This window comes from Lycorma delicatula, chromosome 1 (assembly GCF_047948215.1).
Source record: "Lycorma delicatula isolate Av1 chromosome 1, ASM4794821v1, whole genome shotgun sequence".
Taxonomy (NCBI): domain Eukaryota; kingdom Metazoa; phylum Arthropoda; class Insecta; order Hemiptera; family Fulgoridae; genus Lycorma; species Lycorma delicatula.
This window is the reverse complement of record NC_134455.1, coordinates 276,514,330-276,529,621: the sequence shown is the minus strand read 5'-3', so window position 1 is coordinate 276,529,621 and position 15,292 is coordinate 276,514,330. Positions and strand designations below refer to the sequence as shown.

At 30.2% G+C, this 15,292-nt stretch overlaps 1 protein-coding gene across 1 annotated transcript in view; it reads right to left on the bottom strand.

The window, feature by feature from the left end:
* Positions 1 to 1,002: 1,002 nt before the first annotated feature.
* The window catches only part of LOC142318314 (uncharacterized), a 366,759-nt gene continuing 352,469 nt past the window's right edge, over positions 1,003 to 15,292 (bottom strand). The window contains exon 6 of the mRNA XM_075354887.1: positions 1,003 to 1,313. Coding sequence (XP_075211002.1) covers positions 1,222 to 1,313 — 92 coding nt within the window. The 3' untranslated portion in view covers positions 1,003 to 1,221. The remainder of the gene's footprint in view (positions 1,314 to 15,292) is intronic.

The following is a 15,292-nucleotide window of genomic DNA, read 5'->3' as shown; positions in this document are numbered from 1 at the left end:
ATACATACATCTGTATGTATTAATTAGCTATGGATAAAACACCTTCATTTGCAATAACTTTTACTAAACATAAATTGAAGAAAAATAAGATTTGGATTGCTGTATGAAAATTAATAGCAAGGTTATTCAAGTAAACATTGTCTACCTAAAATGAAAATGTCAAATAAAGATTTCATGCTGAGAATAGAATAAAAAGAGTACTGTACGGTTAGTAGCAACATATATATTGTATTTCAACATAAAACTAAATATTATTACATTGAATACAAATAATCTATACACTAATATCACAGTTATTAACAATAGAAAATGTTATTTTATGTATTACAAACATCATTATGTACTTACTACATTTTAATAAATTAAACACATCCTTTAAACACGGAAAACACTTTATTTTAGATTTAAAATTGGAAATACTTATAAAATGATTAAAAACCAACGAAAGTTCGGTTAGCGTTTTTTTTTTTTTTTTCAATAAAATGCAGTCTTTTATTACCAAATTTGTATTCAACAATAAACAACAATAATAATAAATATATCTGGTTGTATTTAATGTTACAGTGATTTTATTCTAAACTTACAGTTCAAATAATTTCCATTGTTATTGGTTGATTATTTGAAAATATTTAAAATTTGTCGTGATAATAAATTTAACTAAGATACTACTCTTTTAATATTACATTTTATTGAATTATTTAATGTTATTTTCATTTCATAACAATAAGTTTCTAATAAGAATTTGCTTAAAGTTTTTATGTACATATGTTGTTTTTGTTCAAGTTGGCCAATGACATTACCTGTTTACTTCTAATAACAATATAAAAACATTTACAAATAAAATGCCAAATTTAACACAAAGTTTTTCAAAACTTTTATAAAAATTGCTTCTACAGCCATCTGATTGGCAATAAAAATTTTTATTTCAAAATTTAAATTAATTTATTGCCTAATATCAGCGCTAAAATTTAAAATTTTATCTATAACACCAATATAATACAATTATAATTTTATTTAATAATTAGTTTATGTATTTAACAATAATAATTATTTTCCTGTAACAACCTTGAATTAAAAGTAAGCTCAATTAACATTTTATTAATTTTAATAAAATTTTATATGAATACATTTTTATGTTTTTAAACATTCACTGCCGTGTACTGTCCACAGACGTATTTATGATAATCGACTGTCTTACGAGGATAAATATAGTACAACACACTATCTGGCCGCACGAATAATTAAGCCTAAGTGAAGGATGACTGCCGGCAACGCGAACCTTCCGGAAGTGGATGCCTTGCTTGGTGAAGTCACTGCAAACAGAAATAGATGAACTTTATTTTCATAATTTATAATACTTTCTTTTTAACAAGAAACTTTAAAAAATTTAAGTATTTATTAATGTTTTTTAATTATTAATAATTAAAAATCCACCTTAGCAGATCATTTTTACTGCTCAGTTTTACTCAGCCACATAGTAACTAAAGAAAGACTAGAAAAAAAATAACAAAACGTTCATTTAATCAAATAATAAACATAATATTTTACTTCTAAAGCTGTTGTAGTACAGAATAAAATACAGGTAGTTTTGTAGCACAGGTAATATTTTCATCAAATAAAAAAAAGTATCCCTTTACAATTTAATAACTGTTTTAACGTTTCAAACCTAAAAGAAAAAAACAAGAGATAAAAAAATCAATATATTTGTTAGTGATACCTGGGCGTACTTGTATTTTCTGTCTTGGGAGGTTGTTCATAAAATTTGATGTAATGTGTAAAATACGTACATAATCAGATTTTTGGAACATTGAATTCATTGTTCGAACTGATGCATCGAAACCTATATCTTGCTAACAGTAGAGCTAATGAAATATTTCTCATAGAAATATTAGGCTTATCCCAATATATCACCTGTAAAAGGAAATGAATGAAATACTTCCACTCCTAAATCATCATAATTTTTTTTACTTTTTCCACTAATCAATCACAAATTAAAAAAAAACGATTTTTTCTAAATTAAGCTTATTGAGTGTGGAATAACTTTCCATCCCTTATTACATTATATGATCTTATATATATATATATATATATATATATATATATATACATAATATGTAATATTACGGAATGTATTAATGTACCATAATATTTTATATTTTTTTTAAATTTTAAAACAAACAATTTTATAACATTTTATAACAATTTTATAACTACTTAAGAGTCGAGATGAAACATTTTCATCGGGAGAAGCTTAGATAATTCTTTAAAGAAAATTTATTAGACATTTTTTCAGCAAGGACTTTACTGGGTTTACAAAATTTATAAGTGGATGAGAAATTCACTGGTTTGCTAACTAGCTTAAAAATTGTAATTTCAAAAAATCGTTGGTCAATCATATACGTTATTACAATTTATGTTAACAGAATTATGGGGAGTTTTCAGACACTGTCTTCCTTTGGCTTTTTTATTTTTAACCTTGACTTATTGAAAAAATGTTATAGTGTAGTTTTAATTTTATACCAAGCTCAATTGCTACCGATCACATCATAATAACTGTAACTGAATAATTAAACTATGCTCCAGATATTTGTGCATCAATGATTCAATCCCTAGTGTAAAATTTATTGTAAATTGCCAGAGAATGATAACGATCTATTTTAAGAATGGTTTATATTATGTAATTCAAAAATTATCCTTTTTACAGGTTTGAAGAAAGTGAATATTATTAGTCGATGGAACAAAATTGTTTAACTTTTATCTATTTTTTTGTCTATTTTATCTTTTACGTACTTCTATATCAGTTGATAAAATTCAGTAGGTGATGAAATTTGATCAGAGTGTCAATCCAATGAAATTCGAACGCGATGTTTATTTCAGTACTTGAACCTAGAAAATTCATATTAGCCTATACATCGTTAAAAACTAATTGTATCCCTCACAATTAGACAATTATTCTCTTTGAATTTTATTTCGGTTAACAGCGCAGAGATATACTTGTCGGCTTATTAGTCCGAAAAATACGTAAACTTGTAGTGAACCATTAAAATAATCCAAAAATTCTAACTTCAAAAGAGACAATGAATAATCTAAAGCTCCATATTAGGTCCTATGAAATTGGATCTTTAAAATGTCATTTTAAATTTAATAACTTCAGACTTTTTAGAAATAGATAGAAATTAATCAACATTAAATATCGAAAATTTCCGATAGAATTTGAACTTCAAAAATTGTTTTAAAAAAATATTCTATTAATAAATTATTTTCCATATAAATAATGGTTTTAAAAGACTGCACAAACTTAGAAGCGTTGAAATAACACTGGGAATTATATTTATTAACAAAAAAACATTACAAAAGGAAGTGACAGGTGTAACATATTTATGCACTGGTTATTTACATCGGTATATAATTTTTTTTTTTAATAAAATGTATTTTACATACTTTAAAAAACCATTTACTGTTAGGATACCAGTAAGATATACTTAATGAGTGTTTAATAACCTGGAAAGTATTTAAGCATTTTGAATACGTCCATGTTAAAAAAAAAAAATATAAAAGAAATGGCAACCGTTATGTACCACTGGGTTTCTATGGTTAAAAAAAGGAATACGAACTCCCTCAAAGGATGGAATATATATATAAATATATATATATATATATATATATATATATATATATATATATAATGGAATATATATATTCCATTATATAATATAAAAAATAAATATAAATAACTAGATACAAAGTTGAGTCCAAAGAAAATTGTTAAGAGTCCCATGTTCAGAAAATAAAAAGCAAAGAAAATTAACTCCAAAAAATAGTCTTACAATTACACAAAGAAACAGTGAAACAAATCAAAGGACCAAAAAAAAGTAAGTGGCGAAATGAAAGTAAGAATTTTGACAATGCACACTTCACTAGTTTAGTTGATTCAGCTCAAATATAGGAGAATTTATAAATGTAATAAATACACTCACTTCAGGCGTCTAATGTCCTTGCTGTTATCTAGAAGGTTATCCGGAAGCCAGTTCAGATATCTGTTCAGACTTATTTTATATTTTGTATTGTATCACTCTATCTTCTCTCAAACGGTTGGCAATCACAGATAGTTGTGCATTTCAGTGTTTTTCTCAAACCCCAGCGCTTCTGCTATATTTCTCAATAGTTTTTCTGGAATCGTTGTACAACTTCCATGTTACTCTAATTTATTGTATTCCACAGTTGGAATCCGTAGATCCAATCGGTTTTAGGACCGCTGAGTACAGCAATTTCTTGTTGTATAATGATGGTTGAAACCCTCTGCCTAGCAACCAGTACATCTCCCTGAACTTAATGGTAAGCTGCGTCCTTTTCTCCCTCTCATGACTCCTCCACGTCAGACTGCAATCCAGATGTAGTCCTACATATGTACGCCGTTAGCATGCGGGAAGAAAACGCCATTAAGTTGAAGTCGCGGGTAGTTATCTCTCCTTTAGTAAACATAACATGCTTTGGCTTAGCTGGATTAACCTTTCATGTAGCTAGTTACTCGTTAATTAGGTCCAATACATTTTTTAATTTAGCAGAATTTACTATAGGTCAGCATCTACAGCCAGAATTCCCGTGTCTTCCGCAAACGATTCAATTGTACTTTCCTTTGGTATCAGGAGGTCCGCAGTGAAAATTCTGTATAGAACCAGCTCCAAAACTGAACCCTGAAGAAAGCCCAAGTATCAAAGAATAAAGAAAAGTCTTGTTTGTACTTCACCTGGGAATAACGTCCGTCTAGGTAGCTGTGTAGGATCAAGTAATACGGTTAAGGAAGGCTCCTTTCACTTCACAGAGTAGATCAGGAAGACAGATATTATAAAAGGTCTGCTGAACATCCAAAAAACAGCCGAGCAACACAAATTCCCTTCTTGGCACATACTGATTACCTTGAAAATTCTGCGTGTGTTCGGTTATTGAGTAACCACGTCTTAAACGAATTAAAGGTCAGGAATAATACGTCATTCCTTCAAAATCGGCCATATCCTCAGAATAAGTAGTCTTTCAAAAATAATAATGTAAAATAATATAGTAATCTTTAAAATATAATGTATTGGTGCTTCGATAATATGATGCTGCAACATGAGTTGGCTTATCCGAGATCATTACCACTTGCGACACCTTCGATTCCAAGATCATAGTTCAAAGAGATGTGTTGTATAGCCTTGAATGGAAACACAAAATCATTTTATTAATTATCCAGCCATACCCGGGAGGATTCACTGAATTTCCACCTCTTCAGTTAATTGGCAAAATATCTGCTTAAGAAAAGGTTATAATAGAATTTGGCTACTCACGTATTCGATTATCTCTTCCTCATCAGCCCCAAGTATGTCAAAAGACTAAAATACCTTTTTATGATAACTGTGAATACGTCAGCTTTATCATTGTTGCTTTGAGCCCATGACCCATCCAACGTTTAAAAAGGTGGAACGACGGTAGTGGTCTTTTGAAATTCTTTCATAACGGCCTTCCATAGTGAGTAATCATCCTTTTGTAAAGGAGAGAAATTCTCAAGAAAGTTTCTAAATGGTTCGTTTTTTAAAGACCTTAGCAGCGGTTTTAAAGATATTCTTTACTCAGACCTTCTGTAATATTGTCACCTTGTAAACCTATTCTTGATAAAAATAAGAAGCATAACATCCCACGGGTAAGTCGGGTCTCCCTGTCCTCCACGTCTATTATATGGTTTCACAAAGTTACCACCTGCAGGATTGCGGCCAAGTAATGCGACGCATTATCTTTATCAATATTACTTTTTAATCGATGAGGCACACTAATCTTTTCCTCAATCCAGATCTGAAAGAAGTCCCAGTCCATGTTATTGCGTAGATCAGGCGGTTTGTTCTGTTTTTACCGATACTGTTCTAAGTAGAAGAACTGTCGTTGAATGATCAGAAGTCAAATCTCTAATCATTCAACCATAGATTGAGAGAGAGAGAGAGGCTGCTTAGCATTCCAAACTTCTCCTGCTACACACCGGGTACTCAGGGTTGAGAAATTAAAAAGTCATCACGGAACAGGAGGACAGAAGTCCGTAGATAATCTTAAAGGTCCATTCCATTCAAGGATCTCAGTTGAGGTTGCCTGTATGTGGTCATTGTTAAACTTAGTAGATTAGTAAATAATGATTTATAGTATTACTGACGGCAGTACATGTTTTGCAATATTATTGACAGTACTTACATGGGCTCTACCTTGTGGGGTGGTTAGTAGTGTAAACCGAGTATCCCACAAGACGAAAATAATTAAGGTTAGTGAAGTCCATTTCGGAGATAAATTTAGCATTCAATGATTCGGTAAACATCAATCCTTCTAGTTGCTGATGTCGACAAACGAGGTCATTCATGATCCAGGCAGGAATCCTGATCAATCTAGTCATTAACGGATTTTGGCAATTACCGTGGTGAGTAGGCTTATCAGGTTACCTATTTAGTGTACAAGGAACTTTATAATAAATATTAGCTTCTCCAGTTTGTCCTCACCAGCGTCGCACACATTGCGCTTAACAGCCGCAGCATATGTTCTCGGACGAGTGTTAGAATGGTTGTTGTTTCCTAGTTGTTTCTTGGCCCAACGTAGGGAAGTTGGCGTTGTGTAAATCTAACATGGCTCGTTTCCCCCGATTCTGTAGAGGATTAACAGTCCTAGTAACATGCTGGGCTTTTTGCATCTGCTTTTTCTATGCAATTTCTTTATATTCCCTGCACCTTTTATAGTTAGCAAGTTGGTTAGACTGGAAAAGTGCACATGTTGCTAGGGTATTTCAATAGTGTCTAATATGATACGCAGTTCTATGGGCCTCTGGACCCAGCGATAGTGCTGCATAAAGTTTTTTTTTCGTGTGTCTATACTGCTGGTATCTCATGCACTAGACCAAACTGAGAGGTTTCATTGTTGTTTTGAATCTACGTCCTCAGTTGGCAATATATTTTAGGTTAAATATCTCTTTGTTATTTTCATTCGGTTCCAAATTGACAAAACAGTTTCTTTGACAACGGTTCTTTCGAGATCCTGTGGCATGCATCAATTATACTTTTTACCTTGTGTCCATTGCTTCAATTTCCTCCTTAATCATTTTGGTTGGTATCGAGTCGTGCAGTTCCTCAGTAGTACACGCAATGCCCTTTCATTCTTTCTCGCGAATGTGTGCCCGATAAATCCTTTTCCGCGCACCAAATCAAGAATTTTCTTGTAAACGTTAACATCCTTCAAGACAACTAGTAGGTGCAGTAATAATAATTATGCAGTAGTAATAATTGATTACGACCTTTTCAAACAGCTCGTAAACCTCATTACATCTGTTATTCCGTATTACACAATCGGCGGAGGATAACACATTCCTCCCAGTTATTTTCAATGATATTATCCTTCATCAGGAGGTTGTCGAATTTATTAGACGAGGAAAATCATTTTCGGCGTCTTTTATACATGGGACTTTGAAGCTCGCAGTACTAGAATCGTTTGGAAACAGTCTGAGAAACAGTAATTTCAGCATCGGTTCATTTTCAGATGTCACCCATTTCGTAAATTAGACTGTCCCTGATTACTTTTTGGCAAGAAAGCTTTCTGGGGTCCCTATCCGAAGACGATAACGGTCCACGGTTTCTGTTAGATAAGGAATTAACACCAGTAAATGTTTCGGTTTAATCATCTTTAACAGCTAATAACTGAACCATGACCGCACCCACCTACGCAGGATAGAAATTAACCCGCATAATTTTTTTAAAATCTGACCAACAAAATCCTTATTAAGCGTCAAAATATAGCGTGATATGTAACATATGTGATATGTTAAATAATTTTAATTTCCAATACAGCTTAAAAAAGTAGCGGAGTTGAATAATAGTCAAATTAATGTTTTCATTTGTGATAAAAGTTATAGTATATATTTTTATTATGTCTTCAAAAAAAAGTTTCCAAACAATTAAATAAGTAAATTTTAATCGACACATAAAAAATCAGTTAAATACATAATAAATTGATAAAAAATTAATTTATTACGTAAAATCAATTAAATCAATTTTACAAAAATCAATCTGACTTTTAAAACAGCGTTAGAATTTTTTTTATATAGAGCATTTATTATGTAGTGTGAATTTTAACACCGGTCTAAACAAAACGTCTATCGCTTTCATCGCTGATATGAATTTACGGTATAACCACACTCTTGCAGTTTCACACATAGAATTAGTTAAGTGGTATATTCGTTTAGTGATATTCAACACCAACAACCACATTATCAATGAAAACTTTAGTTGTCTTTAACTCTATGTAACTGTCTTCAACCCAGGACACACATAAAAAATCGCCGAACGTACAGGAAGAGATACAGTTCATTGATTAAATTATAATTATAATATCTTTTGAATATATTCAAAAGGTATTATATACATTAGCTTTTATTAGTTTACATTAGTAAACATATTACATAAGTTTTTTATTTCATAAATAAAAAAGAATACGTTCAACTTCACAACATTAATTTTTTATTAAAAAATGTTGTGATTAAATTGATTTATTATTTCACAAAATTACTTCCTGAGAGTTATAACAATCATATAGCTTTCATAATTAACTCATCTGTAATCAGTTGGTGAATAAAAAAAAATACGAAAAAATATTTTATTTTGTTTTTTTCATTTATACCATTAAGTATTACTGCTGGGATTTTCAGCAACAACTAGACAGCCTCTAAGATTACAAACATTCATAGTACATTCATAGTAGGCTATAATTAAAAAAACTATTTAAAATTTATTTTAAAGCTATTTTTTTCTAAATATATATATATATATATATTATGTAATTAAAATTATTTAAAAAACTAATAAATTATATGAAACTGAAATGAAGTAATTATTTGATCTCATATTTTTAACATCACATGAGAGCGAATAATCATGTTTTTTTTAAAATGGTTTTCACGCGATAAAGTAATCGTTTTTCGAATATAAACCGATTTTCTGTTCAATTCGATACTCACATCATTACGTATAAAAGATTACCGCAACATCGATCCTGGTCAGTTTTCAACAAAGCAATCACTTATATTATGATGATGTTAAGACCCATCATTAAATTGAGGTAACTGTGTAATTAATTACGTTTCATTTAAAATTCATAGATGGACAGCGGACTTTTATCTGTGGGGCTTACTGTTATTAATTGCCTATTACAGGATGGCATAAGAATCGATAACATCTTTTCGTCATTTGCATAGAATGATGATAGTGGATTCTTCTAATGGGATGTTTAAACTATTCACTTTGATATTCTTTATTAATAATTAAAATATATTTTATTATTACTTCTATCATCGGTTTTTAAAATTGTTCTACTACAAAAAATTGTAAAAGAATAGTACGTTATGGAAAAGAACGGTTTCTTGCAGGTTTATTTTTCTAACCCTTTTTTGTTTCATATTTCTTTTATAAAGTACTCATTGTGTTTACTAAAAAAATTTATTTTACTCTTTGTAGACCTATTTATTTTTCGTAGTTGAAGCGCTGTATTTAAGATATATATATATATATATATATATATATATATATATATATATATATTATATATATACATGCAATCTGTATATATACAATCGTGTATATATATGAGTTATTTTAATTAATGGCAATATTGTACGAAAATTTATGAGCATAATGTTATGTATCCATGTAACCTGGTCCACAGGTTACAAACTTGTAGATAAATTCCGTAAATCAGTAATAAAGGATAATTTTAAGCTACAGTACTTATTTATGATTATAAATATTGTACATAAACTCATGAAACAACTGAAAGTCTACGTACTAGACTCCAATTAAGCCTAACCTTCCAATATTTACATCACGAGGTATTATTATAATTTTTTTTTTAACCAGAATTTAACTTGGGAGCATTGATATAATAGATTATAATATGCATTTAGTTGATCTAAGAATGTTTAATCACAAATTCTGACATTTATCATAAATAAAATTCTAATAAACGATTTTTTACATGAAATAATCGTTAAAAATTGAAAGCTTCAAAAAATATTTTTTTTACAATATTATTATTAGTTTATTTTTTTATTTGCAGCGATGAGAAAAATGAATAAAAACAGCAGTAAAATGTAAAGGGGGACGTTTACAATTAAGAGTATGTTATTAGATTTACAATATGGAAATATTTCTCAAAATTGAAGGATCGATGGGAAACCAAGCTCAGTTTAATAATTCAACGGTTTTGCTTCATAGTATTCCCACCACCATTAGAAATTCAGGAACATAGCACTTGAATTGAATTACGTTTGCAGGTTGTAGTTCCTCCTAAACAGATAGTGCAGTGGGTTAAAGAATAAACGTAAACTGTTTGGTTGGGATGTTGAGTTCAGAGAAAATATTGTTTAAAATTGCCTTATGCATAATTCTCACATATCCAGATTAGATAAAAAAAAATTTATTTTTGTGTAAATATGTGTAGCTAATTGAAAAGTGAGTCATGTCTCTCAGAGATTATTTAGTTCATCTCTTTTACAAACCTTCATTTATTGAGAATACTTTCATAAATGAGTATGCTATCATTGTAAAATTCATTTACACCAGATGCAAAGTTAAGTGTTATTTTTCTAAAATCGGTTTACTAAGAGAAAAAATAAATAGCATTTAAACTGACATTTACAGAGCTAGAATAATTACTAAAGATGTAGAACTACCAAAGTATTTTCAGTTTAGTTTATAAATTTTGGCGTGAATTAAGTATAGTTAATTCAACACTTCAGATTTATATTACCTCTAATTCGTATCCACACAGTTTTATTTGTCTAATAATAAGAACATACGTACTGAGAAATAAAATATTTTGGCAGTGGTTGTTAAATCAATACTGTTTTCTAGCACAAGCTTAACACAAATATCAAAATGAAATTTAACAGTCCGAGAGAGAAAGGTACTATATATTTATTTATATGTACTGTATAGGTTCCATACAGTATATTTATTACTGTATGGTACCAAAAAATTAAAAATATCAGAAGTTATGGCGATGACTGAAGAAATCAAATTACATTTTTTTTTTTTTTTCAGTTTGTTATTCCTCTTTAAAAAGTTTATTTTTTTTAAAAATAATAAAACTTTTTGTACACTTTTTAAGCTAATCATTATGTCAATCAAGCATTTAAATAAGAATATCTCGTAACATTGTATCTTGTAGCACATAAAAAGAGATAACAAGGATGCTAAGTTTCGTGGTAAAACTATAATAATGTACGATTCCAGTTGACTTTTAATATAATAGATTAATAAGTTATCATTGATTCAGACAAATCAGAACGAATTCATGAAGAGCAACTGTCTTATACAAATGTCAATTTCTAATATTCGAATATTCTGCTATTATTTAACTGTAACTGGACATAATGAAAAAGTTATTTTCGATGTAATTAACTTATGTTAATTATTCCCAAATTTAAAAAAAGAGTAAGTGCAAGAAATGAATTAGCATAAATAAAAAATAAAGAAGATAATAAAAAAAAATTTATGTATAATTATATATCTTTCGTTTTCACCCAATCTTGTCATCGGGTGCTGAAATCAATCAGTGGGTAGGATGCCTACAGCAAGCTATGGTCACCAGACCATCACGCTTCTCTACGTCACAAGCTGCTCCCTCGAGCTCTGTTCGAAGCGTCTTTAGCCAGTCTACACTCATACCTGACCCAAGGCGATCGTGTCCGGATGGACTCTCTCAATTCTTGTTCGGATGAACATTATTTTAAGTTTTATTTAGCTTATGTTTACTATCTTTAAAGTTAAGTTATAAGTTACAAGTGTTATGTTACAAAATTATTTTAAACCGCCAAGACGGCGAACAATTAAACAATCCTTCAGTAATCAACGAGGTGTTGTCTTCATTCATCACCTATGAACACATGCAGTCCATCCTCACTCTAAAATCTACCGCTGCTGATCAACGGCGTCCCGTCGACGTCGCAACAATATATTATATTTTATATAATAATTACACAATCCTCAGAATCTCTTCCGATTTCTTACTAATTCAAGGTTCAGTCAATAGAGAAATTTTGACTACGTCTGTCTATGAAAAGTGATGCAACTAAATTAAAGAAAGTTAATCCGTTCGTTTTCTAGGATAACAACTATTAAATATTTTGCTGGAAAATCCAAAGGAAGACAGAAATGATTCTTAAATACGACTTTTCAATTTCATAAGAAGGATTGTTTTTATTGTCAGTTTCAATAAATTACTGCAAAATAATAAGCAATATTTATCAGTATAACATATATATTTTGCACAAATAATTTAAAAAAGATCCAACAACTATAAATTTGAATAAAACAATAGGTACAGTTTTATAAGTTGAATACAATTTTAATACAATCCTATTTAATCTTAAATTACTCTAGAAAAACTATCGGTAACCTGCAAATTAATAAACCTTGTACCCTAGTTCAGACATTACAGTAGTTAATTTAATGTTAAAAATAGAGAATGAATTGGTTATGAAGTTAGGGCTGATGGATTAACCTACTAGCTCTCTGATGGGTGGATTAATTAAAAAAACGATTATATAGCACAAGTTTCTGTTTTTCTGCAAAACGAAAACTAACTGTTCCTACAAACGGTTGGGAGAATCAAGTTCAATTAATAATCTATTAATGTTCGAGATTCATTTTTTCAGTACAGTGCTAAAATAGTTGCTTTTGGGTTAAAAAAGCAGTTCCATATTAATATCTTTCTCAACGCATTGACAGCAGACAGCAGGATATTGCGGTTGAAGCCGAGGAATAAGATATATCAATTTATCTCAAGATTTGACAGCTTTATGACCGTTTTATTTTGCACATTAATATTACATTACCTTCATGAATAAGGTTTGTTTTGATTTTTAAACTGTTTGATCTTAGCAGTTAGCTTACAAAATATTTAATATTGATAAAACAACAGCTTATAGAGTAAATGATCAATTTTCAGCAAACAGTAAACCATTACTCACTGTTACGTTCCACTTTTGCAGTCGGGTGCTGCTACCTGGCGGAGGCTAGAGCTATCCGGCAAGCTATGGTAATACAATGATGTCCTACTTGATAATACCGCAAGGAGTAGTCATTACGATGTAGCAACCTGCATTCATTCGGCGCCAGAATCTGACCCAGAGCGATCATGTTGTACATCCAGTCCGGATGGACACGCATACTAATGTTCAGATGAACGCTTATTTTAGTTGTATACTTATATTTTATTAAGTTTAATTATATGTGTTACGTTAAATGTTAGAAGTTCAATTATATGTTATCTAAATTTTAAGATGACAAGAAATTAAATAAAAATTTAATAAGCAACAAGGTGTTGTTTCAATTCATCACCTATGCAGCTACAGTTCATACTCCCTCTAAAACCTACCATAAAAGTTTTATGGTACTCCACATCGCAACGGATTTTCCACTCACTTTAACTATTTTTGTTAACTTAACGTTCGAAAGAGTGAGCTGACAGCTCTGTCAGCTCACTCAGCGTGTGAGTGAGCTGACAGAGCTGTCAGCTCATGACTCAACGTTGACTGACTCAACCCTGACTCAACGTGTTAACATCGTAGTATTACTATTGGGCGGAAAGAAACATTTTCAAGAAAAGGCGGAGAAAAGTAAAACATTTGTTTTTTTTCTGAGAAACTACCCTTAAGCAATCTAAAGTATTTGATAATGTTTGATATTTTCTGACACACCACTGCAATAAAATATTCTTTGGGCTATTATGTAGTAGTACAGTAAGTGTTGCTTTTTGTGACTTCATTAAATGATAAAATATTAATTGAGGATGTGGGTAAGAGTTATGGAAGTTGATTTTTGAGAAAATGAGTTCTATAGTTTTGCAATTTGTGTAATTTTTTGTAGTGTATATTCATATTGTAAGCAAGGTACTGATAAAAAAAGTGATTAACTATCTATTCAATATTATATATTTTTTTTTGTCTGCAGTTATTTGACTGGTTTGATGCAGCTCTCCAAGATTTCATATGAAGTGTCAGCCGTTTTATTTCGGTATACCTCTACATCCTACATCCCTAACAATTTGTTTTATACATTCCAAACGTTGCATGCCTGCACAATTTTTTTCCATCTACCAGTCCCTATAATATCAAAACAACGATTAAAAGATGCCTTAATATGTGGCCTATAAGTCTGTCTCTACTTTTAATTATATTTTCCAAATGCTTCTTTCTTCATCAATTTGCCGCAACTTCCCTTCATTTGTACCACATGTCAAAAGCTTCTAATCTTTTCTTTTCAGGTACTCCAATCGTTCAAATTTCACTTCTATATAAAGCTACGCTCCAAACATATACTTTCAAAAATATTTTCCTGTCATTTAAATTAATTTTTGACGTAAGCAAATTAATTTCAGTCTGAAAGTTCGTTTCACCTGTGCTACTCGGCATTTTATATCGCTCCTGTTTCGTCCATCTTTAGTACTGTAATTTTCTTTGAAAAAATTCTTCTTAACTTTCCTATATGCTCCGTCTATTTTACCATAATGATTTCTCTTTCCACTTCTGAACACTTTTCTTTAATCAACTCTTCTTTCGCTAATTTGCAGTTGCAGTAATATTGTATATAAATCCAAAACATTGAAATTTATTTTTTTTATAATTATTATTTTAATTAAGGGTCAGCAGTCGCCCTTCTTGCGTAAAACATATTTCGTTTAAAAATAGGATTTTATTGAAAATAATATTTTCATTATTATTCATTAAAACTCATTGCCAACTAGTGTAATTTAAGTAAGGTTGTATAAAAAAATATATCGCCATTTGCAAGTGTTTTTAAGAGTGTAAATAGTTTTATTGCTTCTTCTCATTACTTGAACAGCTTAGAACTATTGACAACAGTAACAACTTTGCTAATTTTAGCTATGTACTTGCATATTTCAGATATGTATTGAGTATATGTTTTCTATGGTTTTCAAATTTTTGTATATACATCAGAGTTGAGATCAATTTGGCCATACCTCTGTCCACGAATTGGAAAGATGGTAGTAGCTTTTACTCTAAAGTTATGAGACAAAAATGCACGTAATTGAACTGTTGAAATACTTCTATTCTTTCCACCCACATTGTTACAGAAAAACATTACTTCAGAAAAGTGACCATTTTTAATTCTTTAAGTCAAGTAATCACGAAGCCAATTTATCTGGAATAATATTTGAGGCTGTCACTGGGTAGAAGTACATTATAGAACAGCCATCGTCATTGCAATGTATGTTG